At 39.4% G+C, this 27,341-nt stretch overlaps 1 protein-coding gene across 2 annotated transcripts in view; it reads right to left on the bottom strand.

Moving 5' to 3' along the window:
• Positions 1 to 7,223: 7,223 nt before the first annotated feature.
• BCKDHB (branched chain keto acid dehydrogenase E1 subunit beta) overlaps positions 7,224 to 27,341 on the bottom strand; it is a 272,429-nt gene continuing 252,311 nt past the window's right edge. For both annotated transcript variants that reach the window (XM_067532623.1, XM_067532624.1), the window contains 2 exons: positions 14,448 to 14,626; positions 7,224 to 7,570 (listed from right to left, as the gene is read on the bottom strand). In XM_067532623.1, the coding sequence (XP_067388724.1) occupies positions 14,486 to 14,626 (141 nt within the window). In that variant the 3' untranslated portion in view covers positions 7,224 to 7,570; positions 14,448 to 14,485. The remainder of the gene's footprint in view (positions 7,571 to 14,447; positions 14,627 to 27,341) is intronic.

The following is a 27,341-nucleotide window of genomic DNA, read 5'->3' as shown; positions in this document are numbered from 1 at the left end:
GTGTATATTTACAGTGCATATATAGTAGTCAGGCACTGGACACAAAGCCATGTTCTGGGTGGCCTGTTAGGCCTTTTGATAATATTACATATAGTGCACAGCTGGGACCACATGAACTAAACACTCATAAAGAATCCCTATATCCACTAATATAAATCCGTGTGGAGGGGTAAACATTGATGGGGAAGGATAAACAGAATAAGGCACTCTCTATGCATGAGGGTGCTGGCTGGTGACTGGGGAGGGGAAATAATGAGGGGCTGGAGGAAGTGATCATGTTAAACCATCCCTGACCTCCAAACTACCAGGCTGACATTTCAGCAGCAGTTTGTTGACCGTTCAGACACTTTTAACTCAAAATCTAACGAAAAGCTAAATTGGGAAATGGTCAAAATTCTACATCTGTGTTTGTGTAAAAAGTGATTGAGTTAAACATTTGACCACTGGACAAAAAACTGCTGATGAGCTGCTGGGGAAGAGAAACTTATGAAATCAGGTAAATCAGAAAAATCAACAAACAAGAAATCTATGCAAAGGAGATAAATCTTTCTCTATTATTTTTCCTTATCCTCTTATTAGGAACTACTTGCTATAGTGGAATGATGTTTGCATTACAGTCTTCTTTCTCCCTGCCCTGCCCTGCCCCCCCCGATTAAATTTTTCTTTGAATGAAATAGAAAATTAATAATCCATATTCTAATAGCAATAAGCCACTCACATGTACATTAGTTGGTGATTGTTGCACTTTGTTCTAGTACCTTGTTTCTCTCCCTTTTCTCCTTAGAGGGCATCCATGTGAACTGACATACCTCAAAGCCAGCAGACATCACAGCAAAAGGTCATTGCAGCCCTCTGGTCACACAGGATGTGAAAGCCACACACCTTATAAGAGGGAGCTGTAATCTTGAACAGGTAATCAGCCAGTGCAGAATGCATTTGACAAAAGCACATGTTGGTTTGTGGCACAGGTACAGGACATTGTAATAAATGATACTCTCCAAACAGTCTCACCTAAACAATAGTGAACAACAGTCATTCAGGTCAATCCACCTAGACATGAAAGCAGGGACCCAGCCAAACCCATGTCTCCCAGCTGGTTAGGATATGACAATCCTAGTTCCCGCATTATTCCATTTCTTACGGTTCTTGCTGATTATGTGTCAAGTATTGAGCTGTTCACAACGTGCAAGCATTGAATTGTTTTCTGGATCATAGGAAGGGCACTGGACTGTCTGCAAGCTGACTGGAGATTTGCATGTGCTGCCATGGCTTGCCCCACCAAAGGCTGCTATTGCAACCCTCTGGGGTCTCTTCCTTCAACTGTTTGTGGAAAAGCAACAGCCTTCGGGCATTACACTTCATTCCTGCCGCTCAATTGCACTGCATGACAGCTGAAAGGCATCGCTCTTTTGCATAAATTCTAATATAGTTCAAGCACTTTCACAATGGGGAATGTTTTTTGGAAAACTGAGCCCATGGCTCTTCATTGCCTGTCTCTGAAGTCTGCTGCCATCAACAAGCAGAGCGGCCTGAGTTTGAAATGGCATAGGAGAAATAACCAATGCATGAATACATCTGCTTGGGCTGCCCAGAGACACCGGAGACAACTCTAGTGCTGGGCTGCTACATTTTTTCCCAGCCACCTGAGTGGAAGATAGATCTGCAACTTAGTGCCCCCTTTCTACTATGGTCCAAAACTCTTTCTGAGGGCTGGATGGGAAGAAGTAAAATATCTGTTTTTTGGCAACCCCTTCTTTGACCCTTGTCAAGAGATGAAAGAAGATTCCTTGCCTGTTGTTCTTTCTATTGGCCTCTCATAGGAAGGTGTAAGGAGGATTCCCCTGTCCAGTTATTTCTTCTTTCCTATGCCTTCACCGGGATAACAGTGTTACAAGATAAAGGAGAGCAAAAAAAAATCCCTCTTCCCTGATATCAGGAGAGTAAAGAGAAACCCTTTCTTGGCTTCCATATCTATGTCTGTCCTCCTTTTCCATTTCCTCTAGAGTGTAGAAAATGAGAAACATCTGGCCTGTATACACTAAACTCCTCATTAGCTACAAGAGAACTGTGCAGCCGACTGGCATAATAAATTCAGACAGTTTATGGTTTCAACAAGTGCTCAGTTGCGAGTAAATGAAGTGTCACACAAAGTACAAGTAAACAGAAATGATTTCATGATTGCATAAAAGTATTTTATTGGCCATATTGAAATCAATGGGGAGTCCTATTTAAAAACTGGTATCATATTGCTCTAAGGTTACATCTACTTCTGGAGCTAGGTGTGTAATTCCCAGCTTGTGTAGACATACGCACGCTACCTCTCATTGAGCTAGCATGCTAACAATAGTAGTGTAGCCATGACAGCATAGGCAGCAGGAAGCAGTAGCCTGGGCTAGCCACCCCAAGTGAAAAACCAAGTGAAAACCTGCTGATATCCTGTGGGTACTCACTTGGGGCAGCTACTGCGTTCTGCTGCTCGCCGCCAAATGAGAGTTAGCCTGAACATGTCTATGTGAGCTGGGGAGCACACCCCTCGCTACAAGAGCCTATGTGTTTAGAACTAACCAGCCTACATTCAAATGAATAAATACCAGTTCTTAACCCTAACTTTATACAGTTAGGTTGGCTGATTTATAATTTCTTAATTTATAATCTGCAAAAACAACAACAGACCCCAACCATTAAAACGACTATAGTATTAATTCAATATTAAAGTTGTAAAATCAAGAATGTTTTACTGTGCGAATATATTAATACTGCAGATTAATTCAGAGTAATATGTTAAGATTTATTTTTTAACAAAGGAAACAACAACAAGAACTGGGGCCTTATTTGGCTATACATACAGTAAAACAGTCGAAGCCCCAAAGACCTTACAATCTGCATAGACAGAAAACTGAGAAATTAAATATCCCCATTTTACAGATGGAGAGCTGAAAAACAGAGATTAAGGGTAAATCTGGCATCACTGAAGTCAGGATTGCCATTGACTTCAATGAAGCCAGGATTTCATCTTAAGCGACTTGCACTAGGTCACACATGAAGTCTGTGATAGAACCCAAATCTCTTCAAGCAGTCCAGTGCATTTAGTCCCAAGACTACACTTTCCTCTCCTTTATATGTACCACAGACTCAAATTTAATGTTGAATGAGATACCTTTTGTATGTACCTGACTTTTGTGTGTTTGAATTTGAAAAATTAGATCTGTGTTAATGAACTTCGTATAAACTCAGAAGAGAACGTATAATCAGCCTTAGTTACGTGATCCATGGATAATTATAACCCTTGATTATACTTTGGTAAGATATGTGTCTCCAATACCTAGCTGAAATTAGACCCTGTAGAGCACCTGATCAGGAATGGAGCTGCACAGGAATCATATCCTTACTTCAGATCTATTCAGCTGACCGAGTTAAAAACAGCATCAGTTTATTTTGTATTGCACACATCATGCTCACTGCGCTCTCTGAGTCACCCAGATAATAATTTCCATGAACTTTCCCAACTAGCAACTTTCCCAACAGAATCTTTCAGTTCCTGCATTGTTTAGCATAGACCTTCCACAATATACAATGGACAACACCCTTCTTAAGCAGTTATTTGACGTTTGTAGCTAAGAAACTCCATAAATGTTAGGTTCAATCCTGCAAACACTTAAGAGCTCCCTTCAGCTCCACTAAGGGAAAGACGCCAATTGACTTCAATGGGAGTTGAATTAGGTCTTTACTAATGAGTACAGTTATCACTCTAATGAGTTTCACTGAAGTTGCTCTGGTACCACTACGCTAACCTAGTTAGATAGGTAGATATGAGCATGTCAGTTCTTTGGTCTGGAATTAATGGGTTTGTGCAGCTACAAGGGTGCTGTTATTTCTTACTTCCATTCTAGTCCATCCCTCAGGATCTAGTGCAGTATAGTTCTTACAAAAAAATACTAGTGCATTACCCAGACTAGTTTTCAATATCCCAAACAAGAGGAATCTAAAATAGTTTATAAATGAAACCACAACGTAATGCTATTATAATCTCAGGGTATATCATAACACTATCTTTGGAGTTACTTTATGGATTTTAGTACTTTATGGTAATTTGTACTAAATTGATTATTTTTGGACAAAAAGCAGGAGGCGTGATAGCAGTTTCCTAGGTTTTGTTCTGGATACACATACTGCCAATAAAAGGCCTGTTGCTTTGTGTAAATCATATGAGAGAGTACTCCTCTTTTCATTTCTTGCATCTGGTATGTACTAATGTTTGTAGGTTAAAAAGTATAGGACAATTTAGATTGTGGAAATGGATGAGACGGGAAGCAAATGGATCCTCCTGATGAATGCCAGAATGAATACGATTTTTCTGATTGCTCTGAAAATCTTACTTTCTCCTCAAACATTTAGAAGACACGCAATATAGTTAATAATCTGCAACATTGAGCTGATATTAGATTTCTTGTTGAGGGATTTAGTGTGACGTTGTATTTGCATATACAGTATACATCCTCCTTTCAGTCCATGACTGCTCATTTTTACTAGTACATATACTTTTAATGGCACTCATCCCCGAATGTAGGTTAGATGGGTGCATACTGCCATCTAGGCAGGATTTTGAGAGCAGCACATATTCTAAAACAGAATGACAGCTGCTTATGCTATGGAGAAATACCCGTTATCTAAAATGGAGGAGAAATAGAGAGATTTTCATTATTAAAATCGCACATCAGTAATTCACGGCAAATACAGAGTTTGGAGGGGGAGGAGGAGGGATAGTGAAACAAAGTTAAGAACATATTTTATTTTCTAAAGATGTGTATTGTGGAATATATTATCTCTTTTGAGTTTCATTTTAAGAACTTTAAATAAATAAAACCACAGAGAATGAAATTGTTAGAATGGTTAATTTGTTTCATACTTACAATATGTTTTTTCACAAATTAATATTAAACGTAAATAGTATTAGTACTGTTGGTTAAAGTACACATTACTGTGGTAATGTGTGTGTATTTGAAATCTCTTTTGATATATGCTATTAGCACAATGAGAAGAAAATATATAGAAAAAAATGACATTTTCTATTTATGATAGAAATTCTAGAGAATGGATTTTCGTAGTAAGTTTTGGGTTAATAAAAAATCAGAAATAATTTCCCTAGGGAGGAAAACTATACAAAATAGAACATAATTAGTGCATGTTTAAGTTGTGTACAAATAATGAATACATCCCATAAATAGCTTTAATAAAAAATACTGGACTAATAGAATGTCATCTTAAAAATTAAAAATATGTTAGTAGGCTTGATTTTAGGGTTTATCACATCAAAATGATTTCTTCCTCCCTCATTAATTCCAGCAGGGCTATGCGGGACTGTGTAGTGAAGGTGTGAATTAAAAGTGTAATAAATGGCATGAAATATGATGGTAGGACCTGAAAAGATGTATCATCTTTAGCACCTTCCACTTGAAGATCTCAAAGCCCTTTCAAACAATGATTAGCCTCAACTCTGCTGCGAAGCAAGCATTGTCCAATTTTACAGATGAGGAAAGTGAGGCATAAAGATTACTGTTTTGATCCCGAGACGTGTTGAGAACCTACAGTTGAGATTGACCTTGTAGGTACTTAGCACCTCTGAACATCATGCCACTTATTTTGGTGCATAAATGGAGGAAATATGGGTTTATGCACCCCCATTTGAAAATCTTGGCCTAATGTCCATGATTCCCTTTGACTTCAACGGGAGCTGGATCAGGTCCTAAATGACTTACCAAGGTCTTCAGGAAGTTGCGAATATGCCTCAGGTCTTCTGATATCCAGTGCTATGCCTTCACCAGGCCACCCTTGCTCACATAATAAGGCAAAATTACATGAAAGTCAGGCTGGAAGTCCCCCTGAGCTATTTCAATGTAGAGATGCATTATTTTCCCTCTGATAATGCATAGTTTTAAAACAAAACTCAAGTTTTATCTTTGAGTATTTTGAACTCCCTGCCTACAAGAGGAAGTTCAATTAACTGGACACTTGCATCAATTTAAAAAAAAAAGTCTCAATTTTTTAGTATGAGGACTCAAGATGAAATTCACCTCCTACACAAGGGCCAAAATAAGGACTATGAACTAGTTAAGTCACACTTAAGCCAGATGATTGGCAGATGCACAGAGGTGGTGCAGGAGGAATCCACTCCAGTTTTGGAGCCATGAAGCAGAAATAGGATTTACAATTCCTTATAAAGCCACCCATTGAGAACATCCTCACAGCAATGGATCCCCATTCTTCCCTTGGCTTGTTTAAGGCCTACCTCCAGCTTGATGAAGACATGAAAGGCATGACCAATAAAAAAAAAATGGGTAAACCTGAATATTGCAAAACCTCTCAAGACGTCTAGAGGGTCTGAATTCTTTTTGCTCTTAGGGATCAGGGATTCAGCTTATGTAGCGAGGACTGATTTTGGAAACATTCCACAACAGAGCAGGTGAGCACTGATAGATTGCATTATATTGTAAAATTCTCTCTCTAATACTGCACGTCTATTTCCTTCCTTAACAGAAAATGGCACCTGCACAGCTTCTTCTCCCACCACAGATTTCAGTTTGGAAGAGATCTGATGACTGCCCTTCTTTGATTTTACATTGTTTATTCACCATCAGAAAATACAGCTAGAAGTGAAAATAATTAAAACAAAGACATTAAGAGAGAGATTTAGCAATGGAACCCATCAGCTATACAACCATACAGGACAGTAACAGTAACTCCCCTCCCACTGCAAGTTTTTAATCAGTTTGGAAGGTACAAGAGAGTTATCCATATTTTGGATCTTTTGGATATATTGGAGACCATCATGATGAAAAACGATAATTAATGACAGTGCTTATATAATAAAATAATAAATAATAGTAATACCAAGGTCTTATATAGTACTTTTCATCAGGAGATCTCAAAATGATTCACCCTCTTTAATGCACTGATCCTCAACACCTCTATGGAGTGCTATTATTGCCATTTTTGCACATAAGTCACACAGAATGTGGTGGAGCAGGGAATTTATCCCATTTCCCAGGTCCTGGCCTAGTGTTTTGACCATCTGGCTCCAATGTCAGAAAGTGTGCAACTACTGTCCATTTTGACACAGAGATCAGTTTTGCTGCTTAAACAGTATTTTTGTTTAAAATGTATAGTTACTAAATAAGGAATTCTTTGGACTTTTCCCAAAACAGAAAAAGCAAACAGAGACCACATGAGTACAATATGTTTTATTGAATAAAATCCCACATAATATTTACACAGTGAAGTCATTTAAAGATGTATCCTAGTGAAGCATTGGAAAGTGAATAAAGTTCATACTACATCTGGAATTTATTTTTTTAATACATCTGAAACTATTTATTACAGCAATCACCTGTCCATCACTGATTTCATAATTAGGGGGAATTTTGAGCTTTTGAAGATTAGCCAAGATGAGCATTCAGGATAGGTTTACTTCAGAGAAGTTAATCTGCTATAGGACTTCCAGAACACACAGATCTGAATTAATGCCAAGAGTTCTAAAGAAGGCTTCTGTATATTCTTGTTCTTCCTTCCATCTCTGTAAAAGAAGAAGATAAAATAAATTATACACATTTAGGGAGAAAGTAATATCCATAATTTAAATATATACCTCCCAGAACCACAATCTCATTCTTTCATTTCATGTATAATGTTACCTGCAGGATATAAAAGATGATTTCCCTTAACTCATATCATGTATACATTTTGATTAAACTTGCTTCTACCCTATTGGTGGCAGGAGACTTCCTAAGCATAACTAACAAGATCTTTTGCTTCAATTTATTTCAGTCATGAAGTCCAGTAGTAAATGTTGTCCTGGAACATTTAACTTCAAGGCTACTTCAGTTATTTCCTAATACTGTGCAAAAGAGACAAAATGTTATAGGTATCTAAACTGTCAGTTAACAATATGAATATATTTATTACATATAGAAAACTAACTTAACTTAAGCAAAAGAGAATGTCCTTCCTCTTCATTTAACTCTCTACCTTATTCACTCAATTCTGACGAGGAAGGTGTCTTGTAGAAGAAACAGTATATAAACATGTATTGGAAAACTTTTTATGTAATATTTTGTATGTAATTCCATAAGTTTAAAAAAAAAAAAAAAAAAAGGCAAATTGAAATTCCATCTGGAACTATATCGACCCCCAGATGGGTCATCCAAAGGTCTGAACTCAAGACATTTAGAACAGCAGCACGATCTCTAACAGATTAGCTAAAAAAGTAACTGGTAGAAATAGTAGGCTGTTATCCTCTGTATGGACCAGACACTAGTTGGGGATGAAAGCTCGTGGCAACAGGGGGAGGTCCCTGAGGACTGGAAAAAGGCAAATATAGTGCCCATCTTCAAAAAAGGGAGGAAAGAGGATCCAGGGAACTACAGACCGGTCAGCCTCACTTCAATCCCTGGAAAAATCATGGAGCAGGTCCTTAAGGAATCCATTTTAAGGCACTTGGAAGAGAGGAAGGTGATCAGGAACAGTCAACACGGATTCACCAAGGGAAAGTCATGCCTGACCAACCTGATTCCTTTCTATGATGAGGTGACTGGCTCTGTGGATGTAGGGAAGGCGGTGGATGTGATATACCTTGACTTTAGCAAAGCTTTTGATACTGTCTCTCACAGTATTCTTATCAGCAAGTTAAAGAAGTATGGGTTGGATGAATGGACTATAAAATGGATAGAGAACTGGCTAGAGCATAGGGCTCAACAAGTAGTGATCAATGGCTCCATGTCTAGCTGGCAACCGGTCACAAGCAGAGTTCCCCAGGGGTCGGTCCTGGGGCCGGTTTTGTTCAACATCTTCATTAATGATCTGGAGGATGGGGTAGATTGCACCCTCAGCAAGTTTGCAGATGACACTAAGCTAGGGGGAGTGGTAGATACCCTGGAAGGTAGGGATAGGATACAGAAGGACCTAAACAAACTGGAGGATTGGGCCAAAAGAAATCTAATGAGGTTCAACAAAGAAAAGTGCAGAGTCCTCCACTAAGGAAGGAAGAATCTCATGCACAGCTATAGACTGGGGACTGATGAACTAGGCAGCAGTTCTGCAGAAAAGGACCTGGGGGTATCAGTGGATAAAAAGCTGGATATGAGTCAGCAGTGTGCCCTGGTTGTCAAGAAGGCTAATAGCATATTGGGCTGCATTAGGAGGGGCATTGCCAGCAGGACGCGAGAAGTGATTATTCCCCTCTATTCGGCATTGGTGAGGCCGCATTTAGAGTATTGTGTCCATTTTGGGCCCCCACTACAAAAAGGATGTAGACAAGTTGGAGAGAGTCCAGCGGAGGGCAACAAAAATGATTAGGGGGCTGGAGCACAGGACTTATGAGGAGAGGCTAAGGGAACTGGGCTTGTTTAGTCTGCAAAAGAGAAGAACAAGGGGGGGATTTGATAGCAGCCTTTAACTACCTGAAAGGGAGTTCCAGGGAGGATGTGGCTAGGCTGTTCTCAGTGGTGGCAGATGACAGAAGAAGGAGCAACGGTCTCAAGTTGCAGTTGGAGAGGTCTAGGTTGGACATTAGGAAAAAGTTTTTCACTAGGAGGGTGGTGAAGCACCGGAATGGGTTACCTAGGGAGGTAGTGGAATCTCCATCTTTAGAGGTTTTTAAGCTGAGGCTTGACAAAGCCCTGGCTGGGATGATATAGCTGAGGTTAGTCCTGCTTTGAGCTGGGGGTTGGACTAGATGACCTCCTGAGGTCCCTGCCAACTCTAATATTCTATGATTCTATGACAAAAATACTTTGCCAGTAGCATATTTAACACGTTTTGGTAGCCAGCTGTTGGGAATCAGGATTTCTGGGTTCTATTCCAGACTCTGGAGAGGAGTGTGTTCTAGTGGTTACACACAGCACAGCCAAGCACATGCATGTGATATTTTTGCTTTGAAAGACAGCGTGGTTAAGTGGGTGAGACTTGTTCCTGCCATATTAGATATCTGAGGTCTATTCTCAAATGTGCCAGAAGTGACCTTGTGTAACCTCTCACAAACTTTATCTGTAAAATGAAGGGAGAATACTTTCCTTCCTCCTAAGATAGGGGTGTGAAGCCATGACCAATAATAAATGCTTCAAAGGGCACATAATACCAGTGTGTAGTAGCTCTCCTCCTGTCTCTGAGCCCAGCACACCTCAGAAAAAGGAAGCAGGAAGCTCTGCTGCTTCTGCACTTATGTCCCACCAGGAGCTCTAGCTGTGCCTACCCTGTAGGAAGCGGAATGGGGACTGGGAACAAGAAGGCGTTCTGAGGAGCTGGAATACAGTCACTGCAGTTAGAATGCAGGGAGTTATGAGGCCGGAGCATGATCAGTGCAGATGGAATAATTAGAAATTTTAGCATCATGTACAAATGGCAATTTTCAGAGGTTTAATTTACTGAAATATAGATAGATTTTCACCAGGACAGCAAAAGGCACCTTACTGACCCCAGGACTATTCCCCTTCTAAATTTTAGATCTTTATGCCAAACCATTGAAGATCTTCAGAGAAATGGTTGGGGGAAAAATTAACATTGGCAAAACTACCAATTTCCCCCAACCTCTTCCTCAGAAAAAGTAGTTTTTGCTGAAGCCTGAGGTAGAGAAAGCAGATAAATTTGAGACTGAATGGTTTAAGTTTGGCAAAATTATAACTCAAAATAGGAAATGGAAGATGGAAAGTGTTAGGTGATTAGGCGTAAAATAGGTGTAACTACTAGCACCACCTAGACTATCATAATGTATACACAGACATACCAATCTGTAATAGAAGTAGATAAAGTATAGATTTTTCTCATACAGGTGAATCTCTATATCTGCTAGGGAAAGAGCCATAAAATGGAGAACGTGGCAACAGACAGAAAGACACAGTCCTGTACTACAGTTTTGTGGGGCCAGAGGGAGGCCATTTGGAATGGTCTGATGACATCTCTGCCATCTGTGTATTACAACTGCCTCTGATATTTTGTGTGTCACATGAGGGCACTTTCTAATATGTGTTGGAGTTTTTTTTATAAATAGCCAATAACCACAGCACCTATACAGGAAATATATATTCATGTTCACCTCATTCCTTCTTTCCACTTCGATTGCTTTCCTACTATGAAGTGTTAGTGACGCACAGCTGAACACCTTGAAGCTAGCATTATTTAGAGCTATAGATTTTAATAGTGCAATGTATAATGTGAGCTCACTAGCAGCCAAGAAGCTGTTGAAAGGTCTGACTTAGTTATGTGGAGACTTTATGTTTCCTATCTCTCATTGATGAGTCACACAACATTATATTATCAACCCTGTCCATGAACAGGAAAGCCATGACAAATGTCAATATCAAGAGAAATGACAGCATATGTGTGATATATGTGTGAACACGCACGCAACCCAGTCACCAAAAAAAAAAAAAAAAAAAAAATGGCACAAGGCAAAGAGGCTACTTTTGGAAATAAACTATTTCATTCTCCAGCTCAGGGATTTTTAAGTGAATCCAAGTGCCTCGATGCAACCCACTGGGAGCAAAGCACACCTGTGCACAGCCAGATGCAGGACTGGGGGGAGGGAGCTCTGTTTTTCTGCAAAGCATTCAGAATTACCTTTTTAGTAAGAAATGCTTAGTCCTGTGAATGGAGAGGGATATATTTATACATTATTCCTTCTCTTAACACTGTGATAGATATGTATATTGAAAACATCAATGCAAATAACTACAAGTTAGAGAAACACAAAGAAATGTACCACAGAGCTATCCTTTGATTAACTGGCAGTTTTTCAGACCCCTTAAATGAAATGGATACAAGTCTCCAATAAAATACTTGATCATGGGGAGAAATACAAAAATTACTTGCTGCACATCAAGTTGTTGTTCACAAGCGTGACCAAAGCAAGTGACTACTTGGGATCCTAAAACCTATGCCAGCTCTGCAGCTTAAAGGCCAGCCCTAAACTCATCTCTGACAGTATAACTGGAGGGAGTAGAAATACACACCTGTACATCCCCTCTGTCATTCCAGCAACAGGATGAGAAGAACAGGACAACTCATAGCCTGATTCTCCCGCCTTTCTAGCAACAAACATATGGCTCTGCTCTGCTTGGGGCTGTGAACTGTAAAACCATCTCCGGTCTCTTAGAAGGTAGTTATTATATGAGATCGCTGTGCTCGCTGCATATAAATGGCTTTGGAACATACTGACCTCAAAATTCTGGGTCACCAAACCACCTCACCAATGAGTATTACGCAGAGTATAAAAGCCAGCAAATGCTACAATTATCCTTTCATTTTCATAGCAATACAGATAAAAACACATTATCCCTAAATCTGAACTCTGTGGAGCAGATAGCTGAACACAGATCTTTTGTAATTACTGCCTCTGACAAGTACATTAATTTCTAAAAATATTAACAAAACAAGGAAAAATGTGTTACAAGTGGAAATAAGGCAAAGCAATAACAATTCAGTATAATCTGCACAGACTGAAACGGTAACATCCATTTATTTATTTTTCAGAAGCCAAAGCAAATACTTAACGTAACACGCAAACTAAATACTGCAATACCCCTAAATAATTATAAGCTGATGGGATGCATGACCTGTGTTATCTAACACAGATAGGCCCAACCTGGATGCATAGCACCATACATAATCCCAGCCACAGTGGTTTGAAAAAACTGTGCAAAGAATTTCATGTGATTCCCCACAAAATTTCCTAGGCCTATGTCCCTCCCCTACACCCAGACCTGCAAAGAGGACATGACACTCCAAGGTTTCCCATCACAAATTTCTAGCAGCTCAGTCTGTGAGGGACATAACCCATTTTGATCCCCAACAACATGAGGGGGTTATGGACCCCACAACCTGCAGATTTCCTGGAATCAGCTGGAAGTCAGTACTAGCCTGTGTCTCTATGTTGCCTCCTGGCCCTCCTCAGCCTTGTGGCTTTCCCCTCACCTCAGGGAGTCTAGCTCCAAAGCAATGCCAACAAAAGTACTATTAGCTGCCCCAGCTGTCCCCTCTGATAGTTTCTGTGCAGTGAAGTCAACAGTACAAACTGGACACTTAATGCACCTCACATATCTTTTAAAAATGCAAATGGGACTTCACAGCTTAACTGGACCCTGCAGAAAGGGAGTTCCTCACTTAGCAGCTGTCTCAAGCATTAAGGTCTGTTCTAATGCTGTCAGCAGCAGGTATATATATGCTATGCATTGGTGAAATAGTGCAACAGCTCAAGTCTTTGAGATAGGAACATTACATCATCTGCAGGGTATGTTCTGATGGGATATTTACAAGTGACCACAGACACACACTCTGGAAATACGAACACAAGAATGGGTCACTAATATTGGCCATAATCCTGCTGCCACTGAAGTCAATAGTAAAACTCCCACTGACTTCAGTGGGAGCAAGAAGAACTCCATAATATATAAATTATCTTTAATTATGCTATTTTCTAATTTATTTTTATGTTAGAAAGATGAGGCCCATGAAGGCTGGATCCCAGCAACTGCCTCACATTGTACATCTAAATACAGCAGCTGTAATACTACTATTTTACAATGCCACTGAAACCCATCGGAAGTCAACTACTTGCTTAAAACAGATTTACATCGTAACATCAGTTAGTAAATAAAGAAGATTTATTATAGTCATTTTCAACTTCCTTTCAAAGGCTTTGTTGGCTGATGAACAGTCTATCACTATGTGTTTATGAAGGAAGAGAACAGATTTTTGCTAAGACATTTAAAAGAAATTTAAGACTTGGGGTGTGTTTTAAACATCCTCATGATTTAGAGATAAGTAATGGAAATAAATACCACTTGATAAACTGCTTGCTTGCAGGGTTTTGCAAACAGCTGAAATCCACCTGGGTGAAAGGGCAAAGTAGCTGGAAAAACTATACAGATAAATGCATTATTTGGTTATTATTTGTAGAGTAAACTTTAAATAACAGGCTTATAAGTATCTTTGAACTGAAATATAAGACACTATGGAAAATTCGTGTCTTCAATGTATTACACACATTTGGGGCTCAATACCGCAAAGAGCTGAGAACTCTCAACTCCCATTAAAGTCACCATGAGTTGAAGATGACCAGCACTTCATGGGGCTGAACCCAACCATGAGGCATGGGAGGTTTTAAAGTTCAAACAGAATTGGCTTTCATATGTGAAATATTTGTAAATGAAGCAGTACAGATTTTTTTCTCTCAATCAACAACTGTTCTTAATTAATCTTACCTCTCAGAATACAAAATATTTAATATTCTGATTCAGCAAGGTATTCAAACATGCTTCACTACGAGCACTGACTTCAGTGGGGCTACCTATGTACTTAAAGTTAGACAGAGGATTAAGTGCCTTTCTGTAACGCGGTCTTAAGCAGCAATAGCCAATTCCTGCTTTAAAAATGACTTTACCTTCAAATCTTCCACTTACTTTGGTTAGAATGTTTGTAGGCTTAATCAATAATTGTATCAATAATTAATCATTTTTCGAAGGGCATCATAGCATTTCCATTTGTCTGGGATGTAGAAAGGTTCAAAGATATGAGGGAAAGGAGTGTCATAGCCACATACTCTTGAAATAGGAGCCTCTAGATTCAAGAAGCACTGCTCCTGTTGACAGAAACAAGGAAGAAAGTTAGTAAGGCCTTTGTTTTCAGAAGCCATGCTTCACAAATTAATTTCTGGTGAGCTATGCCAGACTGACAGCCCTGAAAACTCAAACATTTTACTTATACCACAGCATAGGTACCGCCCAGACAACAGAAGTAAAGCCTTCCCCTCTTCTTAGAGGTTCATTTTAAAATAACAATAGATGTGCATTATGTTAAACTGAGAGCAGGTTGTATTTAGCACATCAACTATACATCCAAACAGAGAAACTGCCAGGAAGCAACATATTTCAGGAACAAAGGAATACGACTTTATGCTTCCCATGCCACATTTAAACATATAGGGAAAAGCAAATAATCTAAGAGCCAATATTATTTGTTATATATGTAATGTCTTATGCAAAGTGATTTCAATTTCTAATGTATATGGGACCGATCCTAATAAGTATTGAGCAGCTGCAGCTGGCATTGAAATCCAAGGGCTTGCTGTGTTCAGCACCTTCTCAGAGTCAAACCCACAGTCTGTAAATAAAAATTATCTTTTTCTGAGAGTATGCCTACACAGCAGCTAGACACCCGCAGCTGGCATATGCCAGCCAACTCAGACACATGGGGCTCAGGCTGCTGGGCTGTTTCACTGCTGTGTAAACTTCCAGGCTTGGGCTAGAGATCAGGATCTAGGACCCTGAGAAGTGGTAGGGTTGACTAGCTGCTGTGTAGACATACCCTGAGAAGCCCAGACTTGGAAATGACTTTGGGAGTCTAATTATTCACAGAGCCTTGCAAATCTGAAGATATCTGCTTTACATCTGCAGATATCCGTGGACCATTTTTGTATCAGCACAGGTGTCTACTTATTCAGGCCACCATGCATGCAGAGTATCACAAACATACCTCACTAATCTGAGGATGAACATGGACAGCAAACAGGTTAAATCAACAGAAGAACCCTGCCATCTTCTTGCAGTCATTAATGTGCCACACTGAATTCAAACCAGCAACCTATAAAGGTTCTATATTGCTTTTCTAATCTCTCTGAACCATTATTAATTCATTCTAATTTTAGTATTCAGACTGCCCTTATGCATGTAGGGAGTGACATCCCAGCCTTCTTTTTTGTTTGGTTCAGGCTCTTAGTTTAATTCGTCCAAGTATTACAATCTTTTATAGTCCTTCTTAAGCATTCTACATTGTTTAGTATCCTTATTTAAAACTTGAAGAAACACAATTTGGAAACTTTGCATAACAAATATTGAAAAATACAATTAAGTGATAACATTAATAGAATGAGTTTATGCTCCAGTAATGGTCTCTCCTTGCTGACAAATAAATATAGTGGTAAACCCGAGATATTTACTTATAAAGTAGCTACAGCCTTGCATTCTGCTAACATGATCACTATACCTAATTTAAAATTAAAAAAAAAAAAGATCTTAAGAAAAAAAAAAAAAAAAGATCTTAAGACTTTCAAAACTGCCACTTGGATTTTCTCTTTATAAGGAGAGAACCCAAAATGGCTGTTAAACAGCTGCTTTTATGCTGCAGTTTAAAAAACTTGAGTTTTATATTACATTTAAAAAGCCTTTCATCTTGAGCATGTATGCTGCTTAGAAATTTTTAAAGCTCCCAAAGTGCTAGCTGGATGTGTGATAGGGGCTTGATCACTTGACACAATTCAAAAAATCAAAAACAAGCAAAGTGATGGAGCTACAATATGTTTGAACTGGGATTGTTTGGGGGTTATTTTTAAGTATGTAGCTGACTCTGAGTGTTTACTTCTGCACATTGACAAATAAGCAATTTTATTTTTATCAGTGAACTATTTCCGAGGTGGAAAGTGAGGCTCCAAACCCTCAATTAAATCCATGTGGATCTAACTGCAGGATTGGGGCTGTATTCTGTACTTCACTTTTTGTTAATCTTGGAATAAGTGATGTTTTAGCAAACTGATTGCCTGATAAAAGTCTGCATAAGATATAATGAAGAATATATGAAGGCAAGGTAACAAAATTGGTTAGTTTCTTACATAAAACTTCTTTAAAAGAATGTTCATGATCATACTTAGAATACATTATTTTAAAATCTGTGGGGAAGTCCTCTAAAAGCTTAAGAATGGCCACACCGGGTCAGACTAATGGTCCATCTAGCCTAGTGCCCTGTCTTCGGACAGTGGCCAATGCCAGGTGCTTCAGAACAGGCAATCATCAAGTGATCCAGCATCCAGACATACTCAATGACAGTATGTCTTAGACTCATGACTTTAAGGCCAGAAGGGACCATAACAGTCATCTAGTCTGACCTCCTGCACATTGCAAGCCACAGAAACTCACCCACCCACTCCTGTAATAGGTCCACAATCTGTGGCTGAGTTACTGCTGACCTCAAATGTTGATTTAAAGACTTCAACTTACAGAGAATCCACCATTTATACTAGTTCAAACCAGCAAGTGACCCGTGCCCCATGCTGCATAGGAAGGTAAAAAATCCAGAGTCTTTGCCAATCTGACCTGAGGGGAAATTCCTTCCTTACCACAAAGATCTCAATCAGTTAAATCCTGAGCATATGGGTGAGATTCACTAACTAGATACCCAGGAAAGAATTATCTGTACTAACTCGGAGATCTCCCCACTAGCCACTTGAGACATTTGCTAATATCAGACACTTTTACAGGGACTTTCTATCTTTACATTCTGTGGATGCTGAATTAGGATCTGATGCCACAAACATTATAGGTTTAATAGCATGAGTAGCCCCTCTGAAGTCAGTAACAATGTCAATGAAGTCAGTTACTACTGATAGAAGCTCTGAACTGGCAAAATCTATTCTGTCTAATGCATTACTAGTTTACAGATTTGCTGAAAAAATTTGCTAATCATGCAAGAAAAATTTCAGAGAGGATCAGAAAGTTTTAGAATATTTTCACATAACTGGGAATGAAATTTTACTGCCGAAAATGAGGCATAAAGTTGTTGTTAGGTGCTGCCTCCTGGTAGTCAGGCCTAGCGGTTGGAGCAGAGGTCGAAGCCTGGTACAGGGTCACTAGTGGACCAAGGGTGGTTCTGAAATAGAGATCTAGGGACCGGCTGGGGTCAGAAGTAAGATCAGAATCTCTAGACAAGCCAGAATCTGTACTGTAGTCAGAGCCCACATGCAAACCAGGGGTCAAAGCAGGGTGGACAGAGTCTAGGCACAAGTCAAGTCTGTACTGTAGCTGGGCTCCAGGCACAGGCCAAGGTCAAAGCTGGAGGGTCAGGAAGTGGAATTGAGGCTGGAACGGGTCAGTAATAGAGCTGGGGCAAGGTCAGCGTAGGACAAGTACAAGACTAGAATAGAGCTCCAGCAAGACTGGGGCAGGAACACAAACAGGATCAAGAGCAGGCTGGGAGTCTTCAGAGTCTGTTTCCTGCAGCCTTGCAGTGTGAGTTCCCGGCTTGGTAATGCTGTTGCACAGACTGATCTGCAGTTCTGGCAGGGTTGGGGAAACATCTGGGCCTGGGGGTCATCTGACCAAGGCTCTACTCCGGGATAGGCTGCTATTGCACACCTGAAGGCTGAGTCACTGCAGGCTCTTTAGGAAAAGTAAGTTAGTGCAACGGGTTTGTTGCTGCATGTCCGAATGGTGACTCACTGCAGCTCTGCTGGAGCGCACCTATTGAGACTCTGCAGATGGGTGGGTTGGGCCTGCCTGTTACTAAAGGCCCTCCCCTGCAGCGTAGGAGGAGACCACCAGAGTCAGGCTTCAACTAATTACGGGAAACAACAAATGAGAAAACAGGGATGGGAATGAAGTTTACAGGGATAAAGTCAGAGATCATGGGGGGATACCGGGCAGAGGACCCTGGATAGTGCCTACTGCTCCTCAAAGGTGTCTAGAAAGCCAGTGGACATGGCCCAGAGGACGTGACTTGAGAAGGAAGCTGAAATAGCCCATTGTCATAGAGCACCCCTCCTGGTCCGGTGGATGGCCACCTGGGCCAGTGCAAGGAGGAGGCTGATGAGGAGGTCTCATGACTTTGTGGGGCCACTAAAACTCCTCGTCACTGTAGCACGTAAGGCCCCAGGGATCCAGAACCCAGGCCTGGCATCTGCATACTGCCACTCAGTGGTAGCTTTGTTGGAGGGGCTGTTGAGTGAGCAGCCTTGGTTTGGCTGCGGGTTTGCTTCATAGGTGTCAGAATATTATATCTGAAATTGTTTAGGGAAAACACAACCTGTAATCTCATTGATTTTCTTTCTTGAATCCCAGCTCTGAAGCAAAATAGAGTTGTGGCTAAATAAATATCCTGGTCTTACAAAGATTTATGCACATGCTTAACTTTGGCCCTGTCACCCTGACCCAAAGCCCAATAAAGTCAAACAGATAGATTCCTACTGATTTCACTGGGCTCTGGATCACATCCTGTGGATTCAATCCTGCAAGGTGCTGAGCACTCTGTCCTGCTCCAGTGAAGCACCTTAAGTCTGTACTTAACTTTAAGCATGAGTAGTTCCACCAAATCAATAAGAGTACTCACAACTTTAAGTGCATGCTTGAGTACTTTACTGGATTAGATCAGCAAGCTCAGCATCTTACAGGATCAAGCCTTTTGAGTAGAGCTATTGAAGTGAATACATAAATGTTAAGAATGTGTGTGAATCTGCATGGCCTTAGTTTGCTTTTTCCTGTACTTTGAGTGTGGAACTAGTTCTATACAGAATGTGACAATTTAGTTTACTGGTCCAAGATTTTCCTGCTTAATCTTTGAAATCAATTCAAATTTTAGTAAGAAAATTTGTAATGGTATCTTCTATTCAGCCTAATGAAATAAGACTTTTCCACAAGGTTACAGAATATGAAGCTAATTATCTAATAGGTTACTGATTGCAACCCAAGCAAATAAGATGACATTAAGACTTATATAAGATAATACATTAGTACATTTACATTAGTAAATCTTTGTGCAGATGAAAATCTTTATATTGTCTATCAGCATATTCTACACTTTCAGCCCATCAGCCCCATATAAAGTGTGGTCTTGGCAAACTCTTAATTCTGCATGAGACAGACTGCGTAAAATAACATATTCCACATAGATTCTTGTTCACAGCAGCTGTATAATAAAATACAAGACTGTATGAGGATAACAAACAGCTTGATGGATAATATGACATTGCAACATCTGCTGTGCATATTGTTGTTCCAGACCTTTCACAACTTTCAGGTTGTGCCAGACCTGTGTAACCATACTGTACAGAAAATTGGACTGGAAGTGTAAAATGCACAGGAATCTAATCCCTTATAAAGAGTTGATTTGCAAAAGCCTATTTTACAAGCCTTCTGGGAAACTGGTGCCCTGAACATATGCACAGATCTTTCCCCACTTTCACCCCTCCACACACACAGAGAGAAATGTGATAACTGGCCTCATTTTGACACCAGTGGAGTTATTCCATATTTACCTTGGGGCATGAGAGAACAAAATTTGTCCCAAAGAATTTTTGTGCACAATGCTCAAGCCGTAGGTATCTGTGTGTATATTTAGATAAAATTATTCTACAATGAACAATTCCAGAAACCTGATACCTTCTCAAAGAAAACTGCTTAGAAAAAACACAGATCTAAACATTCAGTACTAGAAATTCAATACTTTTGAGAGGTTAAATAGATACCTGGCTTATGATACAGTGTAGGTACTTCTGAAAATATGTTTGGAAGACAGCCAGGCAGCTATTTAGTATTATAATGATGTAAAACTTCTTTACACTTTTAAAAATAAAACATATCATCATGTTTAGAAAGGGACATGTGTATCTGAGAATTCACATTAAAATGGCAGAGATACATACAAAAAACATCCAGATTAGACACAAAATCACTCCCCACAAGTTAAAATTTTAGTGGTGAAATTCTGGTCCCAGTCAAGTAATTGGGAGTTTTGCCATTGATTTTAATCAGGCCAAGATTTCACTCTAAAACTTAGTAGGAAAATATCTGGCCATATACTATGAAAGTATTTTAGCTACTCATTCTCTCTAAACTTAACTACGTGGCCATCTAGACACATTTAAGGGAAGAGTTTCAGAAGTGACTCAGAGATTTAGGCGCAGAAATCCCTTTGAAATTCCACTCTCAAAATTCACAGTGATCAGTCCAACTATCACCACCACACAGCATTTCAAAACAAAATTGTGCCCTACCTTTATAAATGGTGAATGCAACGATTTGCTAAATTTTGCACAATTATATTCTAAATTTGTTTTCTACTGTTAGATAATCTCCCTTTTTGATTTTTCTTCCCCCAATATTATACATTTTTAGCATGCTGCAGAGGAAAATTTTCACGAAGATTACTTCAGATTCGGGACCTGATTCAGCAAGATAGATAGGCACATACCTAACGTTAAACCATGTGAGTAATCAAATTGAAGTCAATGAGACTACTCGTGTTTTAAGTTAAGCATGTGTTGAGTACCTTGCTGAATTAAAGCCACTGTTATTATATAGAAAAGTTGAATAATTAGAAGTTATAGATATTTGCAGAGATATATGATGATGATGTGAGAAACATGATAAAACTATGAAACTAATACATAATTTGAAATACATTTTTTGAATATGAATATTCCCTATCCTTTTCCAACTTGCAGGAGACTAAAACCACTTCCCAACAACTTCACAATTGGAGTAAGTGATTTTATGCATCTGGTTATTAAGTCAAGAATATTTAGAAGAGTTCCCACAGTGCCTCACCTGACAGGCAATTTGCAGCATCCATTGTTACTGAAATACAAAGTTACACATGCAAATGCTTGACTGCAAATTGATACCGAGTTGCTTTCCAGATTTCTGGGAATGGTGGACTGGTTCTGCGCGTAACGAACTATGCATTATTTAGTTAAAGGAAGAGCAGGAAAGAAAGAGAAGACACCCAAAGGGATTTTTTTCCCCTTTAAGTATCCCACTTCTGTGTCTTTTACTTTTTTCTTTTCTCATCTCTTCATCCATGTGTTTCTGATCCATTTCTCATCCTCTCTTGCTACATTTTAAACAACAGCAGGCAATACAGAAATATGTTCATTTTTTAAAGTTACCCCAGCATTTGGAGTCTAAAACATTCTTTTAAAACTCAATCTAATTGGTGTAATATTCTGTGTCCTAGTAGGCTCATTCTTGCTGTCAGCTGTTATTTTACAGCACTCGGGGTATGCCACGCACTTTACTGAATAAGTAAAAATCAAGGTCCTTACCCCGAAGAGATAGATTTTAGTTGTGATACAAGTGAGATAAATAAACACAGAGAAGTGGAGATGGAGGCTGGTAGCACAAAGGTTACAATAAGATCATATGATTACTCAGTTACCAGATGGGTATCTCTTGATGGCTTTGTAACAGTTATTTTAACATAGTAACTCACTTCTTATTAGTGACAAAGCAAAAATTAATTTTATGGAGGGACATATACGAGAAGAGGATGGCAATATTTTGTCAGCTCTTCTACTATTAGATTTTTTTGTTATATATACAATAGGAACCACAATAAGTGCCAAGATCCTTTACATCGTAAGTAAAATAATAGTATTATTACTGGGTGGTTTTTGCTGTTGGGGTTTTTTGTTTTTTTTTTAACTACTAGAAAGCCCACACTGTTAAATTTGGAGAGAGCAGGTGGGCAGGATGTTCAGATTTATAAATGTCATTTGACTCATTAGACAGATAGAGACTGGCTGCAAAGGTCAGGTCCAGTTCTCAACTTTTTGAAGTCTGGGTGGATTTAGATTTGGGGGGCTAATTAGTTAGGTCAGATATATAGGTTTGCAAAGTCTACTGTAGTCCAAAGAATTTTCAAAGAGGAAAGTCAAATTAGCACAAGAGATTAACTTTGTTTTATGGTATTTTGCTAATATATGTTTGTCATAAATTATATATGTACAAAGAGGTGAAGAACAGAGTTTTGCATCTCACATTTCTCTAGTGAAATGCCACCAATCACTTCTGCACTTACTTTGCCCAAAATTTCATCAATTTAAGTTACCACAGGACATTTAGTTACCTAACAAAGAGTTGAATCTTATCATTTAAAACACATTATACTTGAATAAATTTCTTTTCTATGTGAAAGATTCCTGAATAAGAAATAGATCACATAAAAAAAGATTTCAAAGACATTTTCAGGATTCTAAAGGCTTAGTTGATAAAATGCAAATTACCTTTAAGGTCTATTTAATGCATTGGTTCTCAACCAGGGGTACATATACCCCTGGGGGTACGCAGAGGTCTTCCAGGGGGTACATTAACTCACCTAGATATTTGCCGAGTTTTACAACAGACTACATTAAAAAATACTATCGAAGTCACTACAAACTAAAATTTGTTTATACTGCTCTACATACTAAGCACTACAATGTAAGCACAATATTTGTGTTCAAATTTATTTATTTTATAATTATATGGTAAAAATGAGAAAAAACAATGTTTTTAATAATAGTGTGCTTGACACTTTTGTGTTTGTCTGATTTTGTAATGTAAGCAAGTAGTTTTTAAGTGAAGTGAAACTTGGGGGTACACAGGACAAATCAAAATCTTGAAAGGGGTACAATAGTTTGGAAAGGTTGAGAACCACTGATTTAATGCAAATACAACAGATAATTAATAAAAAGTCACAAATTTTAATATTTAGAATACAAAATTATTTTGTTTAAACAGTTTACCTTCAAAATAAGAAAAATGGCAAACATCTCAAATATCCCAAGAGGCTGAAGTGTCTCAAAGTTTGCAGCACAAAAACTGCCCTTACAGCTGAAAGCACCAGCTGCTGTGAGTCTGTAAACGGAATTTGCTTTCACTACATGTATATAGTTATAAATGTATGAATGGTCACTTCTTCTATAAGCTGTGTAAGTACTGTACTTGTACAAAAGTTATTTCCGCTAAGTTATGTTTTTTGGAGGGAGGACACTAATTTTTTTTTGTTTGTTTGTTTGGCAATAACCAACTCTAAATACTTATTGAAAAGCTTTTCTTGATAGTCTTAGGAACCACGTTTTTTTCCACAGAGGGAATTTTCAATGATTTTTCAAAAAGCATTTGAACGCCACCAAAAGGATTTCTGCTATCTATAACAGCATGGCTAATATCATGGTGATACCCTGGCATGAGGGATTCTCCAGTAGGGGCACAGTCAGTATAACTGCTCCTATGCCACCATGCTCACAGTTTTCAGAGCAAAAGGTGGAGGAGCAAGTTGCAGGTAGGAAGGTGTGGTTAGGGGGAGTGACCACAGGGTATTGAACCCCAGCAACCCCCAACTGGCATATCCCACAGGCAAACTTTAGAGCAGACCCCATCTGCTCTAAATTGCTCTTGGGCTGACTCTCTGACATACCTTCTCCCTACTCTCACTGCACACTCAGCATAAAATAGGCACTCCTATTTACCTTCTCACAGAACACAAGAACAAGGCAACACAATGCAATTGAAAGGCAACAAATTTAATGCTAAAAAATATTTGTTTTCACATGAACAACAGGCAGTCAACCTGTGGCACTCATTGCCACAAGATTTTGAGACCAAGAGGGCATTAGTAAAACGTTTGGCCGTACTGGGAGGCAGCACACAGATCAACACAAAACAATGTAATGTAATTAATAGGCATAATGAGAACATCCACCGTTACACATTAGATAGTATATAAAATACATACTGATAATTAAGAAGTAGAGATAGAAACCTTCACGTTTAACAGCCAATACCTCAATTCCTCTCTTACTACCATAGATTCTCAGGCTATTAGAACTTGAACTTTTGAGAAAAATTTGGTCAAAATTCTCCACCTTAACGTTATATTAACTTATTTTTCCTGGATTTATTTTTTTGTGTGTTCTTAAAAAGAAAGAAAAAGCAAGTAATTTACGCTCTCAGAGGGGTCAGGCATTCAAATAAACACCTCAGAGCCTGTAAGAATCCTGCACTTAATCAGCACATACGCTGGTCTGGGGCTTGTGGGAAACTGAGGAAGTGGCATGGGATGGGATCTGGGAGGGTTTGGCTGTACTGGGGGACAGCATACACTGCAACGCACAATAATGTAATGTAATAATGTAAATTCAAAAGCAGAGATTATCTGAAAAAAAAACTATTTTATTATACATAAATCCCATAATAAAGCATGAACAGATCATCAAAATACTATCTGGAAATTTTATAGGATCACAAGAAAGACCAATCATTTCTGGAAATCCATTTCCACAGCCATCAGCACTATTACATTTGGACCTGACACAATAATACTTTTAAGAGCTGTCATTTGCCTCCCATCTGTTTTTTAACTGTTTTTTAACATTTTTTAAACGGAGTGTCACTGTCCTGGCTTTTTAAAACAATCTTTTTTTCCTGGCTTCCATTCAGTTTTCTACTCAAATGGCATCTCTCTCATGCTATATACCTAGATTCCTGAACTATCCATTCCTGTAAATCAGTAGTTGGAAGTGCTGGCTTCCGAAGCAGTTGATTTATAACAGCAGAGAAACAAGGCAATGGACCAGCAGTAGAATAACTAAGTGCATGGATGATAAATACTTTTCAAAAACTGATGCAGAATTTCTCATCCTTTTGCTTGTGTCACAGCAGTTAGGGCAGCTGTGAGACATACTGATCACCAGCACTGCCACCTGCCCTCCCTCAGAAAGAACCTTACTCCTCATGTGTGGGTGGATCTGTCCCAGTCCCTGTTCAGCTCATGCGATCCTTTAATAGCAAAAATGGTTAACAAGCTCAGTGAAAATGCTACGTTTAAAATATACCCCTGGACAAAGTAAACGTTTATAAATTTGCCCTGGGGTAGAATTGAATAATTTTTACCCCAAAAATGATTCACTGGGAGAAACAATGAAGTTTTGTATAATATGGTGCATGAGGTACTGCAGCAATGCCGACTCCTCTCCACAAAATCAACTACACAGGACAGAGGGAACCTGCGTAGAGGGTCCCCTGCACATTATACGGGGGTGCAAATGGAGCTCACATTGCCAGAAGATGCTCTTATCTTAAGGCAATGGTGATTTTTAAAAAGTATTTCTTTCTTTGGAGGATGAATGCTGACCCCGCTGATGGCCACTTTCCAAGACAATTCTACACCAATAATACCAGAAGGGTTTTTTGGCCCCTCAGCACTTTGCCAGATCTGTAATCTGGATACAATCTAAAGTCTATCTGCAAATCACATATACCATATATTGTTCCAGAGGCTAGCTGTGTTAGTCTGTATACAGCAAAAACAACGAGATTCCTGTAGCACCTTAAAGACTAACAAATTTCTGTGGGCATAAGCTTTCATCTGACGAAGTGGGTTGCAGCCCACAAAAGTTTATGCCTGCAGAAATTTGTTAGTCTTTACGGTGCTACAGGACTCTCGTTGTTTTTACCACATATTGTGTGTCTGAAGTCTTGTTTTAAGATTCTTTGGGCAGGGATTGTATCTCCTGTACATTTTATAAAATGCTGAGAATGCTGATGAAGCTCACGAAATAAGTCAATGATAATAGTGGCAGAAGACAACAAAGACAAATTATAATATATGGCTGTATTTATAAGCAAAAAATAACCTGAATCTCAGGAGAGCATATCTTCTCACCCAGCTGTACCCACTAGTATCACACCATTAGGATTACTAACTTGAATTTATAACTGTTACTCATACATTTGCTTATTACAAGGTGACATTTTAAAAAAAAACAGTTTGGCCTTTTCTCTCTCTCTGTTTCTGTGATTTAATACCATCACTAGGTGTTACTGAGGTCCACAGGCTTGCATGGTTTATCTATTGAAAATCATAGCCATTTGCTATAAAGCCAGCCTCCAAATTCTATACACATACTAAAATGTCCTGTATGACATAGTGTCATTTCAATTTACAAAACAGAAACCACCTCACGAAGAAGAACCTCAACAGATTTGCAGACTCCAAAAAGAAGGGGCAGTAGCCAGCAGAAATTAATATTTAAAGTGACATGGCAAAGCCAAAGCATGCTCCTCGGGGTGTGAGCAGGAAAAGATTATTACTGAAAAATAATAGTAAATCAATGGCACTCTGTGCAGAATTTTTAACTTGCTATCAGCAAAAATACGGCAGAATCAGCATGGCAAAAACTCACTGCATCAGTGGATGTTAAAGTACATATAAAACATCTGCCCATGGTCCTGGGTTAAAGGGTCGTGCTGCACATTTTCATACACTGTGGTAGGGCCTTACGTAAGAATTAATACAACCATCTACATCAGTGGTTCCCAACCTTTTTGGCTCAAGGGCCACAAATATGATTTTTACAACCCTGAAGGGCCACCAGGCTCTGCCAGCAGCCCCCCTTCCCTCCCCCTGCAGCCAGAGGGAAGGAGTTCAGTGAGGAGGATCTCCCATCCCCCTGGCTGCATCAGGGAAACTGTTGACTCCACCTGGGTCCCTAGGCAGTGGCTCCCTTCTGAAACCAGGGGGACAGGAGATCAGTTCTCGCTTCCCGACTGGCTCCATCAGGGATCCAGCACCTAGGGCCCCAGGCAGAGCACTTTGCTTTCTGATGGAGATGGGGGAGGGGAGCGCTGATCTCCCGTCCCCCTGGCTGCAGCAGGGAAACTGTGCGCTCCACCTGGGTCCCTAGGCAGTGGATCCCTTCTGCAGCCAGAAGGATGAAGGATCAGTGCTCCCCTCCCTCTGACTCCAACATGGACCCAGCGTCTAGGGAC

Source organism: Emydura macquarii, unplaced genomic scaffold, assembly GCF_026122565.2.
Source record: "Emydura macquarii macquarii isolate MOO-44397 ecotype Brisbane River unplaced genomic scaffold, CSIRO-AGI_Emac_v2 contig_3295, whole genome shotgun sequence".
NCBI lineage: Eukaryota > Metazoa > Chordata > Testudines > Chelidae > Emydura > Emydura macquarii.
Note: the sequence above shows the minus strand (reverse complement) of the source record. Positions and strands in the feature narration are given on the sequence as shown.